Source organism: Stenella coeruleoalba (genome assembly GCF_951394435.1).
Source record: "Stenella coeruleoalba genome assembly, chromosome: 1".
In the NCBI taxonomy this organism is placed as follows: domain Eukaryota; kingdom Metazoa; phylum Chordata; class Mammalia; order Artiodactyla; family Delphinidae; genus Stenella; species Stenella coeruleoalba.
In genome coordinates this window covers 8,807,652-8,828,628 of record NC_137169.1, presented here as the reverse complement: position 1 = coordinate 8,828,628, position 20,977 = coordinate 8,807,652, and the positions used below count along the sequence as shown (strand labels likewise).

The 20,977-nt window shown below is 58.1% G+C and overlaps 1 protein-coding gene across 2 annotated transcripts in view; it reads right to left on the bottom strand.

The window, feature by feature from the left end:
- Nucleotides 1–6,626: 6,626 nt before the first annotated feature.
- Nucleotides 6,627–20,977, bottom strand: part of DISP3 (dispatched RND transporter family member 3) — a 49,824-nt gene continuing 35,473 nt past the window's right edge. The window contains exons 9-20 of one of the 2 annotated variants that reach the window (XM_079923462.1): nucleotides 20,626–20,787; nucleotides 18,577–18,687; nucleotides 17,370–17,506; nucleotides 16,024–16,208; nucleotides 14,090–14,220; nucleotides 13,840–14,012; nucleotides 12,714–12,840; nucleotides 12,049–12,194; nucleotides 9,894–10,053; nucleotides 9,208–9,325; nucleotides 8,614–8,776; nucleotides 6,627–7,724 (exon numbers count right to left, since the gene is read on the bottom strand). In XM_079923462.1, coding sequence (XP_079779588.1) covers nucleotides 7,362–7,724; nucleotides 8,614–8,776; nucleotides 9,208–9,325; nucleotides 9,894–10,053; nucleotides 12,049–12,194; nucleotides 12,714–12,840; nucleotides 13,840–14,012; nucleotides 14,090–14,220; nucleotides 16,024–16,208; nucleotides 17,370–17,506; nucleotides 18,577–18,687; nucleotides 20,626–20,787 — 1,976 coding nt within the window. In that variant the 3' untranslated portion in view covers nucleotides 6,627–7,361. Of the gene's footprint in view, nucleotides 7,725–8,613; nucleotides 8,777–9,207; nucleotides 9,326–9,772; nucleotides 10,054–12,048; nucleotides 12,195–12,713; nucleotides 12,841–13,839; nucleotides 14,013–14,089; nucleotides 14,221–16,023; nucleotides 16,209–17,369; nucleotides 17,507–18,576; nucleotides 18,688–20,625; nucleotides 20,788–20,977 lie in introns of those variants that run through there. The other variant, XM_079923461.1, reaches the window with a different exon arrangement.

The window sequence follows — 20,977 nt, the reverse complement described above, 5'->3', positions numbered from 1 at the left end:
AACAGGTGGGCAGATCGAGACTTGAAGGGGTAGGAAGTCCATTCAGTCAATAAGCATTTACAATGAACACACTGTACGCCAGGAACTGGGGATACCCGGGCTTTGCCTTCACGGGATGTGCCCTCGTGGGGAGAGAGACAAGTAGGAGGTCATTAAACATACAGGGCACAGGATGTAATGAACAATGCTTCCATCAGCTATTGCTGCAATAATGCTGCATAACGAATCTCCCCAAACTCAGTGGCTTAAAACAATCATTAACGATGTCAGCTGAGAGCTCAGTGGGCTAGGCCAAGACCACCTGGGCTTGGTCCAGGATACCGTGTGGGTCAAGCCTGCTCCATGTGTCTCTCAACCTCCTGGAACCAGTGGGCTCCCTGGGGCATGCTCGTCCCATGGAGAGGAAGAAGCTCAGAGGGCAAGTCCCCTTGGACAGGCACATTTCAAGCCTTTGTTTGCTGCACTCTTGCTGCCATCCCAATGGACAACGCAAGTCACATGGCGAGACCCAACATCGATGGGACACGAAGACATATGCCATCCGTGGTCAGAGAGAAACTAGTCAGAGAGGGAGTCGTTCCTATTTATTGAAGCGCTTTGCTACTCCAAGCACCTAAACGCTATCCTGAGTTAGGAGAACTCTGTTTTAATAACAATGATAACAGAAATTATGATGGTTTAGCAGGTCTCGCTATGGCCAAGCCCTTGGCATATATTACCTCATTTATTAATAAAACACAAAACCAGGGACTTCCCTGGCAGTCCAGTGGTTAAGACGCCACGCTTCCACCGTAGGGGGTGCGGGTTCGATCCCTGGTCAGAGAACTAAGATCCCGCAGGCCGCGCGGTGCGGCCGAAAAAACAAAACAAAAAAGCCAACAAACAAAAACCCACAACAACCATTCATGATGGATATTGTTATTCTATTTAACAGATAAGAAAACGGGTTAAAATAGAGGAAATGACTTGCCCTAATTCACAGTTAATGGAGGCAGAGTAAGGAGGCTAACCCCCAGTTTCTGGAACTCCACACCAGGAGGGTCACAGACCCCAACTGCGGCCTCTTTCTTTGTTGTTTTTTTGTTTTGTTTTGTTTTTTTTGCGGTACGCGGGCCTCTCACTGCCATGGCCCCTCCCGCCGCGGAGCACAGGCTCCGGACGCACAGGCTCAGCGGCCATGGCTCACGGGCCCAGGCGCTCCGCGGCACGTGGGATCTTCCCGGACCAGGGCACGAACCCGCGCCCCCTGCATCGGCAGGCGGACTCCCAACCACTGCGCCACCAGGGAAGCCCTGCAGCCTCTTTCTATTACCCTGTGCTGCCCTCTTCCAAGCGTGCCCTCTGCCTGCTCAACTACAAAGAGGCGAGGGAGCGGCATCGAGCAATGCCACATTCCTGATCACTCCAAAGGCTCTTGGTCTCTTTGGCTCCAGAGCGGGTGATGGTCCACATCTCTACTCAGACACGGTGGCAGGGAGGCTGTTGCTAGCCCCACAGGACGCTGGCAGCGCCTGGGTTTAGAGCACTTCAGCTGATGTTTGTTGATGCCTTCTCGGGGTGGGGGCACACCTTCCTTCCTTCCTCACTGCTGTCCCTGCCCCACTCCATATCCTCCTGAGTGCATCCTCTTCCCTGCAGCCAGAGTGAACTTTCTAAGGAGTAAACAAAAACCATGTCTCGTTTCTGCTTTAAAAAAAAAAAAAATCCAGATAATATATTCCTGCTGTCAAAAAATGCAAGAGTGTGAGAAGATTTGTAATAAAAGTCTTCCTCCCGTGGCTGTCTGCCATCCGCCTAGTCGCCCCCGCCCACCCCTAATTCCCACAGGTAACTACTGCCTTAGTTTTTCTTGCATTCCCTTCAGTTTCTTTATGCGTATACAAGCAAAATGAGCATACATTCTCTCTCCCACCCATTTTTTCAACATATTTTGCACACACTTTTGCAACTTTCCTCTCTTTTAATATAGCTTGGTGGTTTTTCGCATATCGGCACTTAGAGAGCTTCCTTATTTTTCGTTTATAGCCACAGAGTATCCTATTGTCTGAACGGACTGATCATAACTTATTTCATTTGTCACTGCGCTGATGGACGTTTAGGAGCTCCCAATCCTTTGATATACTAGACAAGGCTTCAGGGAATAACTTGCCCTGTGGAACTTTATCCGCAGGATAAATTCTCAGCAGTGGCACTGCTGAATCAAAAGGATTGTGCCATTGTGATATTTACTGCCAAATTCCCCTCCACGATGGTTGAACCAGTTTAAGCTCCTACCAGCAATGCATAGGAGAGCCTGTTTGCATACGTAGCCTTGTCAACAGAGTGTGTTACCAAACGTTTAGATTTTTACCACTGAACAGGCATGAGATGGTCTTCTGCTTTAAAAACCCTTCACTGTATCCCCATCCCCCTTGCACAGAGTCCAGCTTCCTTGGACAGTGTAGGGGTGAGCTCAGCCCTGTCCTTTCTCGAGGGCTCTTTCCCAGCCAGGGAGATGGATGTAGACACAGCTCAACCAGAGCACGGGACTCGGTGTTCCGGTCAAAGAGCAGAGAAAAAAGACGGAGGCTTCAGGGAGGGGGTAGCATCTAAGCGGAGCCTTTAGGGACAGGTCAGAGTTTGACAGGTGTCAGTGGGGGAAAAGAGAGGGGGACTGTGTAGACCACAAGGGAGATGGGGAATGTCTGGGGAGGGTGAAGAGCCCAGGATGGCTGGAGGACGAAGGAGATGAGCCTGGAGAGGGGTCGGGGACAGGTCACGATGGACCTTGAATGTCACGTGAGAGAGAGTTGGGGATTTAAGCTGTAAGTGATAGGAGCACAATGAAGGCTTTTGAGAGGGTGTGTGAAGTGGGTGGGTGGAGGGAGTGTTTAGCTAGGACTTTCGACTTAAAGTCAGAGAGAATATTACTCAAAGTGGCTTAAGGAGAAGGGGAATTTATTGCCTTATTTATGAAAATAATCTAGGGATACATTAGCTTCAGGCATGGCTGTATCTAGGGGCTTAAGTGATGTCATCAGAAATCTGTCTTTCACCCCTGGTTCTGCTTTCCTCTGTGTTGCCTCGTTTCCAGGCAGGCTCCAGTCTTTCCTCCCACAGCCTGGAAATATAGGTCAAAAGAGAGTGTATCTTTCCCAAGAAGATGCTCAGGGGACTGATTTGGGTCAGGTGTCAATTCCTCAACCAATCACTATGGCCAGGAGGATGGAATGCACTGATTGGCTGGGTCTGGGTCACATACCTACCCACCTGGTGGAGGAGGCGGGGAGGGATAACGTAAGGGGGTGACGGGAGGAGTGTGTATGGCGAGTTTGCCTCAGCTTCACCCGCATCACAAGGTCTGGATTGGGGGAGGATTCCCAAAGAAAAACCAAGGTGCAGTGTCCAGAAAAGGGAAGGATGGGCGTATGTCGGAGACAATTAAAGGTGGGGAAACCCAAGCAGAGGCTGTAGAGCTCAGGAAGAGGATGAGGGAACTAGAAGAGGTTCCTTTTGAGCTCCTCCCTTGGAGGTGTGGTGCGGGGCCCTGAGCGCCTCCTTGTGGCCGGGAGGCGCACCCCACCCGCTGCTGCAACCGGGTCCCAAGGTGAAAACTGCAGAGCTAGTCTCAGGCAGAGCCAGGCAGCCTTGGCGGGCAGGGCTGGGCAAAGACATCAGGCCCTATGCCAGCCCGAGACCTCCAGGCACGGTGGTGTGTGGACCCAGGGCCTCCAGATGCTGGGCTCCTATTTTAAGTCCGTTTGGAGTGGCTGGGTTTTCACATGACTCCACTGAGCCTTGAATGCCAAAGGCAGTGGTATTTAGCCTGCTGGAGAGGACATGAATGCCACTCTGAACTCCTCTGGAGGCCCCAGGAGGAAAAGGAGACTCGGTTCTATCTGGGCAACTTTCTCTGCAGTGACCGAGGCAGGACTGAGAACTGTGCAGGCCATTCCGTGCCTCTCTCTCGGGTCACTGGGTGGGGGGTGTGTGTGACTCTGAGCTTCTAGAACAGCCAGATGTTCTCTCCTGACCCAGTGTGTTGCCGCTTTCCCTGTCCGCTGCCCCCAGAAGCTCCAGCCTTGTCCCCTAAGATACAACGGAATCCCTGCTTTTATGCCTTAGCATCAGCCTGCGGTAGGCCATCCTGTGGCTCAAGAAGGCCTGTGTCTGGTAGGACCAACCCCCAGAGGCAAGGGAACTGGTCCTTATCCTTTATTTTATTTATTTATTTTAAGGCATTAACCTTCTGTTTATTTTTTTATACATCTTTATTGGAGTATAATCGCTTTACAATGTTGTGTTAGTTTCTGCTGTACAACAAAGTGAATCAGCTCTACATGTACATGGTCTCCATCCCTTCAATCCAGGGCAAGGACCCCCCTGCCAGCCCCAGACACAGGGCTTTGTGCCCCTACCCCTCACTCTCCTCCCTCACAGCTCTCTGGTTTGTGGTTAAATATCTGAGGGGTTCTTTTATTAAAGATTTTCCCCACCTCGACTGTAAGGTCCACGTGGTCAGGTCTGGGTCTGTTTTTGCGTTTTCTTGGATGGCTGAGGCCTGGAACAGTGACTGGCACATAGTAGGTGTTCAATAAATTGTTGCTGAGCAGACAACAGCTCCAGTGGGCATCCTCCTGCTTATTGGATGTGAACATGACGAGAACAGGAGAGACTCACAGGAGAAGACGGCCACCGATGGCGGGCACTGGGGCAGCTTGATTTAAGGAGACTCAAATCCTGGCAGCATAGCCCTGGAAGGAGGCAGAGCCCCGGACATCACGCTGTCCCCTGCCCCACTTTGAAGGGCATTGAATCAGTGTGCAGTGGCTTGCTCTAGGTCACCCAGGCAGGGCTGGAACCTAGACTTGGATGCTGGACTCTCCCCTCTAGGCCTGGACTCTCCCTTCTCCAAGTAGCACACAGGTGGGTGACTGTGAAGGAGGGAGGACTCTGGTTGCCCAGTTGGCCTGGGGCTGGCTGCTTCTGTGAGTCAAATCTGCTTGCAGGAGAGGCTGTATCAGAGAGCGAGCACATACTCAGGAGCCATCAGCCTTGGGTGGGAATTCCAACTCTATCTCGCACAGGCTGTGTGACCTCAGGCCAGTTACTTCACATCTCTGGGCTTCAGTTTTGTTAGCAGTGAAATGGGACAGAAACACTCCCTGCGAGAATTCCCAAGAATGCATGGATGGGGCCTGGACACGGCCAGCACTTCAAAGCACCCGGCTCTCAGTGATTTCCTGGCTTCCAAGTGAAGGAGAAAGAAGCAAGGGCTCAGGGCACCTTTGTAGGTGACAGGGGTCCTTCTCCATGGGCTCCTCTCATCGTCCTCTGCCCCTCCTTAGCCCACCAAATGCCTGCACACCCTCACAGACCCCAAGCTAACTGCTGTGCCTGAGCTAATGAAGGGCATCTCATTAATGCTTGGCAAAAGCTCACTAAGACCATGAGCTGTGGACTTCCCTGGTGGCGCAGTGGTTAAGAATCCGCCTGCCACTGCAGGGGACATGGGTCTGAGCCCTGGTTCGGGAAGATCCCACATGCCATGGAGCAACTAAGCCTGTGTGCCACAACTTCTGAGCCTGCACTCTAGAGCCCGCAAGCCACAACTACTGAGCCCACATGCCTAGAGCCCGTGTTCCGCAACAAGAGAAGTCACCGCAATGAGAAGCCCGCGCACCGCAACGAAGAGTAGCCCCTGCTCGCCACAACTAGAGAAAGCCCACGCGCAGCAACGAAGACCCAACCCAGCCATAAATGAATAAATGAAGAAAGAAAGAGAAAGAAAGGAAGGAAGGAGGAAGAAAGAAAGAAAGGCCCATCCTCCAGAAGGACCCATGCTGCCAACACCTTGCTTAGGAATTCCAGCCTCCAGCAGTGTGAGAGGATAAATTCCTGTTATAAGCCACCCAGCTTAGGGCACTCTGTTATGACAGCCCAAGCAGACTAATACAAACCCTGAGAAGGGTGACTGGCACAGTAAGTGCCGTGTCAACTTGTACCATTGATCGCGTTTGGTGTCTGTCTGATGCTCCCTCAGCAAATACCGAGCACCTGCTGGGCGCCAGGCATGCACTGGGCGGGGACATGGTGCTGCGTCTGTCGTGCACGCCCAGCACCCCCCGACCCCGGTCAATATTCACAGATGACCAGGTGAGCTGATCTGGAGACAACCCTCAGGGATGTCTACCCCGCGCTAAGGGTTTAGTCCCAGCTCAGTCTGTGTCCAGCTTCCGAAAGCCCAGGGGCCAACGTCTGTCCCGAGGAAGACGGTCACAGCACAATACCAGATGCGCTGAAGGGGCCGACGGACGTCCCTGTGGGGAGCCAGACAGGTCCCCTCCCACGGTGCTCCCCCAGTGGTACCCAGCCTCCTGAGCCTGCACAGCACTCTGTGACCCTGCTCCCCAGAGGGTCTGGCACCTTCCACCCCACCTCCATCTCCTTCCAGGCCCGGCCCCACCCCTCGTGCCAGGTTCCGGCCGGGTGGCATGCGAACACTTAAGTTATTTCAATTTTAAGAATACGATGGAGCCAGCGATGCTTAAAATGCTCGTGTTAATGGCAGCGGTCTGCAGTTTCATTTCACTTTAATAAGAACCATCTGCTGTGAGCAGGCGGCAGGCACGGCCAGCTCCCCCTCCCAGGGGCTGCCCCCCTCCCCCAAATTCCAACCCCAGAGTCGGGGAGGTAGGGGCTCAGATCTGTAAGGAAGGCTGTGCTGGGGCCCCATGGCTTCCAAAGAGCAGGAGCCCCTTGAGGCTGGGGCCAGGGGTGGGACATGCAGTACCCCAGGCCAGTCCCTCCGTGCTCCCCGGCCACGACTAAAAGCCCTGGGGAAGATCACAGGACCACCCAGCACTGGCCGCTGTAAAACTGATGGGGAGGCGGGGGCAGGGAGTGCGAGGCCCTGCCCTTGCGCCCACTGTGCTCTTCCTGCAAAGTCCCCGAAGGAGGCAGCTCTGGCTGTGCCGCCACAGGTCAGTCACTTTGCCTCCTGATGCCTCGGTTTTCACATCTGCAGAATGGGGGAACTGTAACACCCACATCAGAAAGTTCTTGTGAGCACTGAGGCAGTGCGTGAGGGAAGCCCCCTGAAAAAATCCCCTGACCCTCATGGTGACCAGGCACAGGGGGAAGGCTGGTCTCTTCCGCCGCCAGGCATAGTCCAGGGCGGCTGCCAGCTTGACCACCCGGCGGTGGCTGGCACTGAGATGAAGGCAGTGTGGGTCACACAGGTGAGTGTCGCCTGGCCCAGGCCTGGGAACGTAACTAGCTGTAGCCAAGCTGGGAACAAAGTGCCCCTGGGGTCAGAGAACGAGCATCTCGTCCCCGACCCACTGGACCAAAGGTGTGCAAAGCCGGACGTAGTGCCAGGGCTATAGGGAGGTCCCATCGGGCAGGGGGATCTTATAGCCGCTCTGGAGGAGCAGCAGGCAGGCGCCCAGCCCCAGGGCCCCTGCCAGGAGCACGGCACCCAGGGCTTTGAGGAAGGAAGTCCTGGTCCGGGTGAAGGAGCCGGGCGCCATGATGCCGAGCAGGGCTGTGCTGACCGTGAGCGTGTAGAGGATGGAGACTCCAGTGTTGAGTGCGACGATCTTGCCAAACTTGGCAAACGGGGCGATGATGCAGAAGAAGAGGGGCACGGTGGCGATGACTGTGGTGAGGGCGCTGGAGACGATGGCCACGCCCACATGCCGCACAGCCTCCAGCGTCCGCCACTGGCGCTGCGAGTGGGCATCCTGGGTGTGGGTGAGAGAAAGCTGGGGCCCCAGAAGCAGGAGGGGGTGCCTCCCTGCCTGGGGCTTTGGAATGGGGGCTTGGACCCGGGATGAACACGCATCGCTGTCCAAGGCCAGCCTTGCCCTCACGGGCTCCCCATTCCACCTCCGTGAACGGGGGTGATAACAGCACCTGCTCCCTGGGGTTGGCGTGAAGCTGAAGCGGTTCCCCTGCAGCAGCTCACGGTGCACAGCACACAGTAGGGCGTGTTAAATGTGGCTATGACAACCAGAGCATTGATGACTGCACAGTAGGTCCTCAAACATGTGAGCCGTGATTGGAACTGATTTCCTTCTTCTGACCGAGAGCAGCTAAATGTATAACCGATTTAATTTACATATTTATGAATGTTTCACACCAACACAATTCCAAACTAAGAAAAGCCGAAAACTTTACGAGACCCAGAGCTAGTTTTGGCACTGGTACACGGGCATGTCCTCCCTAAGCCACAGGGTCCAGTGGGGGCAGGGGTTGGTGGCCTCAGGGTCACGGCTAGAAGGGCTTAGACTTGCTTCCCGGGCTCCAGAGTGAGACTTAGACTCAGGGAACCGAGAAGCAGGAAGGGCCCTTGGACATCGCCTGGTTCAACCCCTCATGCTCACTCAGGGAGACAGAGGCTGGGGGGAGTGGGCCTGCCCACCACCCACCACCCACAGCGATGCTTGGGTGGGGCTGCTTTAGAACTTGGGTCCCCTGGATGTGGAGAATGGCCCTGGAAACTGAGCCTCCTGGAATACATCCTGGCTGGGCATTGGGAACCAGGGGTGTCCAGCTACCCTTGGGGGTCCTCATTGGCACCGAGGGGGGAGAAGATTTGCTGGGGAGCGGTGGGGCAGGCAGGGTGCTCACCTCGGCCTGGTGCGGGGGCAGGTTCTCTCCGGCCAGCAGATAGCCCTCGACCAGATGCACGCAGTAATCCACGGAGGAGCCGACGAGGATGGACAGGGAGATGGCTTCCACGGCGCCCATCTCCCAGCCGCTCCAGTACATGACGGTCACCACGAGGCAGACGCTGCCTACGGGGCGCGGGAGGCGGCAGGGAGGCAGCTTGGACCTGGTCCCACCCACACAGTCCTGGAGGATTGCTGGACAAATTCTAAGGGCCCCTGGGGAAGGTGGTAAAGTCTACAGTGGAGCCCCCAGCTCTGGTGACAGGTGCGATGAGTAGGGACAGGGCCAGAGAGAGCTGGGTTGGGGGGGGGGCTGCTGAAAGAGGGGACAAGTGCAGCAACACGCCCCTGGGACGAGAGCTACCCCCTGGTGACACCTGGCTCCCCTCGGGGAGCACATGGTCCTATGAATGACTGTCACAGAGGCTCTTTTTGCTTGGGGTGGGGAGTCAGGAAACCTTCACTGAAAAGACGGGACAGTTAAGGGTGGAGAGAAACCTCCTGACCGGAAGCCACCAGCGAGACCCCTGCCCGCTCCTGACACCCGGGCCACTTACCCAAGATGCTCAGGAGCACGGGCAACAGGAGCAGCACGTGGGTGGTGAACACGGTCACCGCAGCCACGCAGATGAGCAAGGAGAGGGCCAGGCCGTACAGGGCGCTCTGCACCCCTGGAAGGGAGAGGAGGGGGCCCTCAGCTGGGCTGCACCGGGGGGCACCCACAGTCCCCTCACTCTCATGGACCAGAGGTACTGGGGTTATGCAGACGGGCACCGTCACAGCCAGCTGTGCCACTCTGGGTGAGCCGCTTGACTTCTCTGCACCCCCATTTCTTCATCTGTAAAATGGGGTAATGATAGTACCTACTCCCTAGGCCTCGTTTGGAGTTTAAAGAGATAACATAGGTCAGGCCTCAGCCAGGGCTTGGCATCAAGAAGGGCTCCAAATGAGAGACCACTGCCATGAGGGTCGTTACCATTACTTTTTAGGTGGCCAAATTCAGGATGAGAGAATGTGGCCCCCCAAGCAGGAGGGGACCCAAACTCTGGTCTCTGATCAGTGTTCCCGGCCACTGTGTCATCCCAGTTTCTCCAGGGCTCTCGGCCAGAACTGAGAAGACAAGTGTGGCTCAGACAGGCCAGGTCGTGCCCTTCCTGCTCTAGGTCACCTCCCCGTGTCCCTGCTGCCAGCGCCCACCCCACCGGGACCCTGTGGGGTGCGGGCTGGGCTGCCGCTTGCCTATGATCTCCATGAAGATCTGCTTCCAGTGCTCACAGGTCTGGAAGCCGTGGTGTAGGGCTGAGCCCTCGGGGACCGTCTTCAGCTGCTGCTGCAGGAAGCTCTCCCAGCGCAGGTAGTCCGAGTAGGTCTGGAAGGAGGACTTGCCCTTGTACGTGGTCTGCGGGGACATGAGCCAGTGAGACAGGCGGGCAGCTGTGGCCCACGCTGCTGCCCTGGTGATAGCTGGTCTGCTCTGTGCCAGCTGCAGCTGGCCTCTGGCCACTTGCAAAGAGAGTGCGCTGTGTGAAGGGTGAGCCCACCTGAGATCACTTCCCACCAGCCTCTGGGTGCACGTGCGACTCTCACAGCAGCGGCAGGTCCCCATTCAAGCAAAGTCCCTGTCCCTTTCCAACAGAACCACCTCCAACTTCCAGAGCCCCCCAGCTCCGCGTCCCACCCTCGGCCCATGCTGTCCCTCTGCCCTCTGCACAGCTTGCTCCCACCCCTCCTTCAAGCCTCGTGAGGTTTCCGTCTCCTCTAGGAAGCCTTCCTCGATGCCCCAAGATGGTCATCTTCTGGGCTCTGCGAGTCCTCAGTGCTTCCCCATCACAGTTCTCGTCACTGCCCGGCAACCTGCCCCTCCTCTCCTGGCTGGACTGTGAGTCCGGGAGGGCAGGTGACCTGTCTGGTTCACGGCGCCCAGCTCTGGAACGTTTATATATGTTACCTCGCTGGTCCAATCCTGCTCTCCCTGAGCACAAACCAGTGTACAGCGTGTCTGTGCGCACGTGTGTGTCTGCGTGCTGGTGGGGGAGGCTGAGCAGGGATTCTCTCCTCCAACTGTCTGCGGCTTCGGCCTTTTTGAAAAAGGAGGGAAATTCAGACGCCGGCTACAACATGGATGGATGTGAAGAACGCTGTGCTACGTGAAACGAACCAAGCACGAAAAGAACAGCGCTGTGGGATTCCGCCTCTGTAGTCAAATCCATGGGGGCAGAAAGCAGTGGTGGGGGGAGGGGGTGCCTGGGGAGTCCGTGTTTCATGGGGACAGTTTCAGTGTTGCAAGATAAGAAGTTTTATAGATGGATGGTTTTATAGATGGACGGTGCACAACGCTGTGACTATGCTTCATATTACTGAACTATACACTTAAAAATGGTTTAAATGCCAATTTCATTCTGTATATTTTACCACAATTTTAAAAAGCTACGTGGGGCTTTGAAGTGGTGTCTGCGTTAGCCTGGGGCTCACTGAGGGCTGGGAGGGGGTCTGGGTTCTCCTCGTGGTGGCCAGGGGTTTGGCTGCTCGTGCAGTGAGTGGCACAGGTGGTGGGACAGAAAGTAGGGCTGGGGCCGAAGAACAAGAATCGCCCTTGTCACATGAACTCTCGTTCCCCAACACCTTCACGTGACTGACCTACCCTAGCTTCTCGATGACTGCCAGAGGGCGGGCAGGGAGGCGTAACCCTAATCTTTAGAGGAGGAACTGGAGGCTAGAGGGGATGCGTGTTTTGCTCAAGGACACAGAGCGCAGCAGGATCAGAGCCAGGACTGGACCCCGGGGCTCAGCACGGAGGCAACAGGGGCAGACCTGGCAGGTCTCACAGTGCCAAGTGCTAGGGCCAGGCCCGCAATGCCCAGGTCGGGGATGTGCGTGTGTGCAAGTGTGCATATGTGTGTGCACATGTGTGTGCATGGGTGTGTGTGCATGGGTGTCTCCCTGGCAGAGCCTAGGGGGTGAGAGAGGAAGCAGTGAAGTGTCGAATGGCTGGTCCCCTGTCTTCCGATCTCTCCTGGGGGGGCCCAGCACGGGGGCTCTGTGGTCCCAAACCTGCCCCCTCACAGTGGCAGAGGGGAGTGTCCTGGACTGTCACCTGCCCCCGGAAAACGATGTGGACCTCGGGCTGTCGGGGAGGGAGGGTGCTGGGGGGTGGGTGGTGTCCCGTGTGGCAGAAAGGTCGAGCTTGGCGGTCAGACGGGGTTTAGCACTTGCTGCTGGTGCTCACCAACCCCGTGGCCTTGGACAAGCAATTTCACCCCTCTTGGCCTCAGCCTCCCCTCTGAAGAACAGCCACTCTGCTCTGATCTGGGATGAGGTCCGGGGACCCGCGGTGACACTGCACTCTGTGAGGTCAGCACACTGCCCTGCACCCGGTGGCCCACCCGGGGCTCACCGACTCGAAGGCCATGGAGATCCACTGCACTCGGCCATCCTTGACGCCCACGGCCCCGTGTGACAGCTGCCCTGGGAGCAGGTGGGGCTCAGGAAGCTCCTTGCACTCAGGGTGCAACATCTGCAGGAAGGAGGAGATGCTGTAGCCTGCGGGGAGAGGGGAGAGGTGGGTCGGGGCGGGGACCGGGAAGGGAGCACCTCTTCCCCCGATCCTGCCTGCGCATGTGTACTTACCCATCTGGGTGTGTATGCACAGGGGCACGCACCCTTCCCCCAACCTCCTAGTTTAAAAAGTGTCTGGAACCACTGGCAATGCCATCGGGAAACCTACAACACCTATTAGCCGTCAGGGCAGAAACTGACATCTCATGCCTTCTCAGGAAGAGCCCTGGCCGGACCCAGGTCATTGTCTGTGCCGGCTCCCGGCCTCGCTCCCAGTTCTGGAAAAGCTCCTCCTGCAGGTGCGCCCTGCACACCACACCCCCGCCAACGCCCATGCCGCTCTGCACCAGTTCACCTTTAGGCACGAGCCCGCTCTCATCTGGAAGATTCGCACGCCCCCCACCCTAGCGTGGACACACATAAGCTTGGACACATGTCTGCAGATGCCCTCACGCCAGGCACATGCGCCTCGGGGCTGTCCACTCTCGGGTCCCCCACACGCACCTGAGGGCAGGCACTGGGCCCCGCCCGGCTTCACCAGCTCTGAGTTCCCCGCGATGGCCTTGCAGAGGCGACACAGGTGCCCGATTTCTTTGAAGAGGTCAAAGCTGCTGTCGTAGATGACGCTGCCCTTTCCCAAGGAGACACAAGCCAGTGCGACTGCTCAGTGAGTCGGGAACTCAATCCTGGGCCCCACCCCCGGGGAGGAACCTCCGGCAGCTCCTGCAACCGTCGTCGCCAGCACTTGGAGCCCTCTGCCTGGTCACCCGCGGTCCTGCCGGAGCCTGCTCTGCCCTGCCCCTGCCAGCACCTCTGCTGCCACTGCTGCCCACCCGCACGGGCCCCCTCAGCCTCCCCTCCTTGATCTTACTCACCACGCGCTCACCTGGGCTCCCTGCCTTCCCCTCTCCCTCGGCACAGCCGAGTCCCACCTGTCCTCCAGCGCGGGCCTCCTCTCCTCCCTGCCTCCCCACCCCTCCTCTGAACACTTGCGGACTCCCGATCCAGACTGGACAGATCTCCTCTGACCCCACCTGGCTCCCGAATTACTTTCTGTCTGAAACCCTGTACACCCAGCCAGGCTGACTTCCCAAGGCAGGGGTCATGACCAAGAGTACCGATGTCCACGGTCCTTCCCACCATGTCTCAGTACCCACCAAGTGCCAGGCACAGACCTAGTCACACCTCCGTGTCAGTTCCTCTCCCGTCCGACGCCCAAGAGCCCAGCCCTGGCACAAAAACGTACAAGGTGGGGAGACCACCCCGAGCGAGGGCACCATGGCCGAGGCACGCAGCAAGGGCTGTGGGCACAGGGAGGGCCCCGTGCAGGAGGAGGAGGGCAGGGAGGCTTTGCACACCTGTACTGCCCTCACCTCCGTACCACCCCTAATGATGCGGGGCCGCTGGCTCAGGCCCCACTGTACCCAGATTCCTGGGCGATTCTAAGAGCTCAACGCTGCTCAGTCCTCAAGAGAAATGTGGCCGCGTAGCGGAGCCTGTGGGCCAGGTGAGCAGCCAGGGAGCCGAGAGGGGGTGTGCGGAGCCGGGCCGGCGGGCCCTGGGCTGGCGCTAGCTTGCAAGCCTGGTGTGGCCGGGCCCTCTGGCATCTGCCCAACGTGGGCACGCGTACCGGGTCTCCGATGACATGGTTGTCCACCTGCCGCGTGCGGTTGATGCCAATGATGCCAAAGACCACGAAGACCATGGCCCCTGTGTCCACGAGCGGCCGCACCGCCGGCTTCCCACAGCCCGTGTTCACGCAGGGGTTGAAGCCGAAGGTGGCAGAGGGGCGGGCCTTGGGCACTGCAGAGGGAGTCACAGCTGTATGGGAAGGAGGGGCCCAGCCTCCCAAGGCCCCGTCGCGGCCTCCCCGCGTGTACCTTTCTCGCTGGGCACGTAGAAGAAGCCTTTGGTCGGCCCATCGGGGCTGGAGCCGAGCAGGCAGCCAGGAGGGGCCGCACACACACGCCCGTGGAAAGGGGGCTTGTGGGACTGGGCAAAGTACAGCTTCCTGCGGAGGCAAAGGAGGCAAGGCCAGGACTGAGGCCAGGAAGGCCGGGAGCAGTGGGGGAGGGGAGGCACAGGCGGCTGTGAGCAGGGGCTGGAAGAGCGCAGGGGACGGTCTCGGGCTCCCCCAGCACAGGGATTTAATCTTAGGTTCAGGCCTGGGGTTTGGACACCTGTTCTAGTCCCGTCCCTGCCAAGGCCCACCCTGTGGTCCTGCTCAAGGCACTTCCCCTCTCTGCATGTGTCTCCTCGCCTGTGGCAGGAGGGGTGGAAGAGACCAGCAGCTTCCAAACGGTCCTCAAGGGGCCCCAGGGCTAGCCTTGGGGGTTGGTGCTCAGAAGCCCCCTGCCCCACTTTAATCTGAACAGTGACAGAGCCTCAAGATTCTGTTTGAAGAAAGGATTCCACGGTTAGCTTATTCACCACTGGACTTGATGTAGCTCAAGGCTCTTTCTAGAATGTTCTAAGCTCAGCCAGGCAGCCTGACCCCAGTGGCTACTGTATGTGCAGCGTGAGCCCGACCATGGAGGGGAGGCAGAGGGACCCCCTCATGCCCCGAGCCGAGGTGTGCCAGGCCAGAAGGGCCCAGCGAGCCCATCTTGGTCATCCCCCTGCCCCAGGCATCAGCCTCGTGTGGGCGTTCAATGTCCTGAGGCCAGGCCCTGTCAGAGACCGTGGGTCCCTGGTGTCACCAGTGCAGGCCCCGCGCTGCTGTTCCCTGGACCACAGCAGCAGTGCGCTCTTCCTTTCAGAGCACGTATTGTAATTTGCAATGACACTGTGCTGTCTCCCGAGAGCAGGAGTCACATCTGTCTTGTTTCCCATCCCCAGCACTAGCCCCGTGCCCGTTCACAGTCGGTGCTCAGTGTTAAATGAATGAATGGGTGAGAGACAGGCCCTCGGCTGACACAGCCTCAGTGGTCAGAACGTGGCGGGGGGAACCTGGGAAAAGATGGCCCCAGCTCGCTCAGAGACCCCCGGGGCACGGAGTGCAGTTGATCATTAGGTGTTCACGGGGACTTACTTCATGCCAGGCACCAGGTAGGGCGTGCGTATTCAGTAGGTAAAGACAACAGACACGGGCTCTCTCCCATCACCTTACAGTCCGAGGGAGGGGGAACATTCAATAATTGTTTTCTGAATTAACTGTAGGTATTGAGAGCGTGGGTAGTGCCTTGGAGAGGAATGCAGAGTGTGCTCATTCCTTCCTTCATTTACTCAGCAAGTGTTTCCCGAGCACCCGCTACCTAGCACCGGGGGAGGGGACACAGCACAGAACGGTAAGCTGCTCACGCAGGATGCCTGCGCGCTCCTGAGCAAGGACAGGTACTAAGCCAGTAGGTCAGTATGATTCCAGGTGGTGGTAGAAGCCAGAATGAGAGCAGCGGGGTGATGTATGGGGAGAGGTGGGTGCGGCTATTTTCCCCAGGGAGGGAAACCTTGTTGGGGGTGGGTAGGCATCTGGGTAAGGACCTGAATCTTGAGAACAAGTCAATCCCGGGAGGAGCTAGGGGCAAGCAGCCTAGGCCCAGGGAATAGCGAACGCAAAGGCTCTGCGTTGGGAACTGCTTGGTGTGCTGAGGGGCCAGACAGCCGCTGCGCCTCCCGCGGGAGCCATGCAGAGTGAAGGCAGCAGGTGGGGGAGCGAACTGCGGGCCTGGCGTCTTGGCGTCCCCGATCCCCAGTCCTGGGCGAGAAGCATCTGAACAGATGGGTAGAAATGGACTGGGGTTTCCGAAAGGTGTCGTGGGAGGGGCAAACGAGTGGGCCGGGCTGGTGGAAACCAACTTATCTGCGAGGCTGTTACCGGGTGTGCTGGTGCTCCTTGGCGGCCACGTAGAAGCTAAAGTCAAACTTCCAGCCCCGCTTGGTGTCGCAGGCCAAGGTCGTCACCATCCACCTGCCGGAGGGGCTCGCCGCCTGGAGCAGCCCTACTGTAGACATACAAGCGGTCAGCTTCTTGGTGAAGTTACCAAAAGGCGCTCTATACACCTAAGCAGTGGATTGACAGAGACAAGACAGGTGACTCTGGGAGGCTGCCTTGGCCTGGGCCCAGCCTCAGGCTCGGTCCCCTCCCTCCTCGGAGCGCTCGCCGCCCCCTGCCCCCATTCCAGCCCCCAGAGTCGGGGGGTAGAGACCTGGGCAGAGGCGCAGGAGGCCTGGGTTCAAGTTTAAAGACGGAGCAAATCCTTCCCTACCTCTCTGAGCCTCAGTCCTTCCTACAACTGAGGATCTACTCCAAGCCAGGCCCTGAGCTGGGCTCTGAGGATGTGGCTGTGAGCCAGACAGGCTTGGTCCCTGCCCTCCTGGAGCTGCCAATTATGATGGCTTCAGATTCTTTGAAGGGCCTTGAATTAACTATGAGGCCGATAAGGCACAGGACGAATGGGGCAGTGGAAGAGGAGGCCAAACTGGCAAGGATGGTCAGGATAGGGTCCTAGGAGGAGGTGACATTTGGGCTGAATGGGGAGCCAGCCACGCATGAAGCTGGAAGGAAAGCCCTCCAGGCAGCGAGAACCACAGTGCAAAGGTCACAGCCAGGGAACGCCTCACACACCCCATCTTTCGAATGGAAATATAAACCCCGAACAAATGAGTTGACATGTGGAACTGTCACCCAGGAGGTGTAACATGTTAAAGAAACACAAATCATTTCTGAGAGGAAAAATCAGAGGCCTGGGTTGGCCCTGGGAGCCCCTTTTCTGGGGCGCTAGAACAGACGGCTGAGAACAACCACCTAACTAACAGCTCCCATTTTACTGGGCACTTCCTATGTTCCAGATGTTACAGAACGCACAGGCCTTGCCTCACGTACCTCCAACATCCCTGGCTGGTCCCTTTCATGTCCCTGTATCACAGATGAGGAAACTGAGGCTCAGAGAGACTACATAATCCTCCCAAAGACACACAGGTTACAAATGGCAGAGCCAGGACTCGAACCCAGGCCTGGCTGACTCGGCAGCCCGTGCTCTCACCACTCTGCAGGTCCCTGCCGCAGGCCTGGCTGACGGTGGGAGAGGGTCCTCACCTGCCTGGAGCAGCTCCATCCTCGCAGGCCCTGCCCCCACCCCCATGTGGCCAGTGCCCACCAGTGTGGCACTGAGGGCCCCCTCCCCTGGTAGTGGCAGCTCACTTAACAACAGCCAGGCTCACCTGGAAGGAGGGCACCTCCCCGTCCCCAGAGGACACGGTCTGCCAAGGGCCAGGCAGGCTGGCGTTGAGGGAGAACCTGTAGACAGCCGGGTGGCCTTTGCTCTTCACCTTGGAGACGTACACAGTGCCCGGGGAGTCTAGGGACAAATGAGGGGAGGAGGAGGGACAATCACCTCGACTGGCTTCCCCTAACCCTGCAACAGCCCAGCCTCTGCTCTGCTGACTGAGGAGCTGAGCCTGACCTCGGGGTCATCTCTGAATGGTGGCTCTGTTCCTCTCTACCGGACCGAGCCCATGGCAATGATGGGGGACTGGTTGGTGGTGGTGGACACTGGATGGGGTGCAGGTATAGATGGAGGGGAGGTGGTGGGGGACACTGGATGGGGTGCAGGTATAGATGGAGGGGAGGTGGTGGTGGACACTGGATGGGGTGCAGGTATAGATGGAGGGGAGGTGGTGGGGGACACTGGATGGGGTGCAGGTATAGATGGAGGGGAGGTGGTGGGGGACACTGGATGGGGTGCAGGTATAGATGGAGGGGAGGTGGTGGGGGACACTGGATGGGGTGCAGGTATAGATGGAGGGGACGTGGTGGGGGACACTGGATGGGGTGGCAGCGCGGGTAGAGGGAGTGACAGTGATGGTGGGAGCCATGGGGTGGTGTGCCAGGAGGAACTAGGGTCGTGGAGGTGACGCCAACAATGATGCCCAGGCCTGGCGTGAACGGTGCGGGTGTGCTGCTGGTGAGGATGGTGGGCACAGAGGGGGGACGATGGCCGTGCGATGACAAGGACACGCAGAACTGCCCCATGTGGGGGGTTTATTCCCACATGCATCCTGGCATCCCACATCTGATGGAGACCCCAGCAGGGGTAAGCCAGCCTCCAGTGTTCAGGACGCCCCGCCCGCCCCCAGACACTCAGGATGGATCTGCCACACAAGGCGGTTCACAGTGCACCACAAGCCAGGCTGCGGTGGCGGCAAGAAGGGACCGCCCTGTTCTGGCTGAAGAGAGCTGGTGGGACGAAGGACAAGGGCCTCAGGTTCACCCCCGCACCGACCCTTCCACGGTGACCCAAGAACACAGGCTTTTGTTCCCGAAGGAGAATCAAACCATGGATTTAATGTGCTCTCCCCACAGGGCCCCTGCACCCTTGTGCCAGGACCTCCCACTGCCCCACCCAGCCAGTGCACACTCCCCACTGACCCTGTAGGGCGGCCTCAGGCCGGCCGGCCCAGGACACCCCTGAGCCCCGCTGCTTCTTCTCCAGGGACGTCCGGATGTTCTGCAGGCTGTGGGGCTTCTCCTGGAACAGACCTACCCACCCGCCCCCAACCCCCGCACCGTGTCAGACAGCAGGGCCTCCCTGGCTGGGCCCGGCCAAGGCTGGGAGAGAGACGACCTGAGGGACATGGGCCCCAGGGCCCTCAGCTTGGGAAGGGGGTGGTATCAGGGGTCTGAAAGAAACTAGATGGAACTGAAGAAAGGCCAAATGCTGAATTTACAAGAATCTTGAGGCAAAGGAAAGAACCTGCCAGCCCCATCCAGAGAAGGACACTCGCAGTCCACCCTGCTCATCCTCACCACGCCTCACTTCCCTCCTCTGTCAAGTGGGATGACACCCAGAGGGTACCTCCAGAGGGTGGGTGAGGGACAAAAGGGGATGCTGCGTCTCAGGCGCTTAGCAACGTGTCTGGCTTGCGATGAATGCTTGATAAACAGGAATAATTAGAAATGGCATGTTAGCAACTAGCAGAGACAGGGGGACCTCCTGTTTTGCCCCAAGCAAGCAGAGGTTCAGGGAGGTTACATGACCTTCAGGGGAAGTGAGAGGCACAGCCCCATCAGGATGGGTCTTGTCTGCCCCTAAAGCCGAAAATCTTTTTGCTACAGCCTGAAGGGCCCCTTTAAGAGGCAGTTCAGAGGCTAAGAGATACAAGGGGCTGGGGCTGGACTCTGGCTGGGGTCCTGGCCCTTCTCCAGATGTTTCCAGGAACTTCGGGACCATCCCAGGGTTTGTCCATCTGTGAAGTGGGAGCAGACAGGCCCTGAAGGACGGTGGGAGGCCTTGCAGCGGCAGTGACATTGGAGCGAAATTCGATGCCCAGGCAGGTGGGAGAGGAGCGGGGATGTGGCCAATTTAGGAGGGGCTCCTCGGGCACCTCTCTGAGCTGCAGCCAATTATCATGCATTCAGCTAATGCCATTTACCAAGGGGAAGGCCAGGTTAATCTGAACACCACCCTAATTACATGAAGGCAATTACAGCAGTCAGCGGGTCTTCCCCCGGGAGCTGGAAGCAGTCACCCAAGCGTCTTCTCATTTGGTTTCTAACCACCCGGCAAAGCTGTATGACCTTGGGTCGACTTCCCCCGCCCCAACTCCAACCTCAGGCTCCCCTCTGTAAGACGAGAGCCTGGATCAGACTAACTCTAAGGCAAGCAGACATCTTCATCTCACCTCTTAGCTCATCCCCGGCACGCGCTCCATCACCAAGTCCTGTGGGTTTCACCTCCTAAAAACCTCACGTCTTCACTGTCATCATCGGCCACACCGGCTCCAGCCCCCACTGTCTCTTGTCTAGATGACTGCACGAGACTCCCACCTGGGCTCCCAGCCACGCTCCACGCTGGCCCTCCGACCACACAGCAGCTGGCCCTTCTCTGCTTAAAGCCCTCCACTAGCTTCCAGTGCCAATTACGATACAATCCAGACTCCTCACTGTACCACAGCAGGCCCTGGCCCAGCCCGCCTGGCTAGCCTTAGCTCCTGCAACTCCCTCCATCAGACTTGGCCCTGGTCCCTCCCATTCTGGTGCTCGCCTCTGCCTAGACAGCTTCTCTCCTCTCCTCTCCCAGCTTGGTCAACTCCTTCCCTCCCTCCCTGCCACCCAGGCAGGCTCAGTCTTGCCTTAGACATTCCCTCCTCCAGGAAGAAGCCTTCATGCTGAGCTCCCCAGTCACCCTCCTTTTAGTCCACCACAGCTCAGATCTACTATTATATGGCCTGCCCCAGCAGTGGAATGAACTCCCTGAGCTCGAGAAGTCTGTCCTGCCCACTGCGGCCTCCCCAGCACCAGCACAGCTGGCACCCAGTAAGTATTCGTTTAATGAAACGTGAAAACACTTAGAGGTGGGGTGATTTGCCTGAGGTCATACTGTGATGGGGAGCCTGGATCTCACATCTCTCGTCTGGGAGACGTGGACTCCAAAAGGGGCAGGGGCCCACAGGGGACACCCTGGCAGGAAACCCTCACCTGAACAGGTGATGCAGGAGATGCCCTCGGCGCTCAAGTTGTACTTGAGGTCCAGCAGCACCTGGATGTTGGTATCCGGCCGGAAGAGCAGCGGGGCCCGGCTGGCGGGGCGGAGCCGGCTGGCGAACACCAGGGACAGGATGAGGATGGAGACAAAGAGCCCTGCGAGGAAAGGATGCTGCGCTAGGCAGGGCTGGGGCCAGGGGTGGGGTGGGGTGGAGGCATTCGCAGCTGGGGCTTCCAGAGCCCTGGGAAAGAGCCGCTCCCTCTATGGGGACGGGATGGGGAAGGGGGGGGCAGGTATCCCAAGGGAACAGGCAAAGGCCCAGCGTGCCAGCCTGTGGGTGAGGCT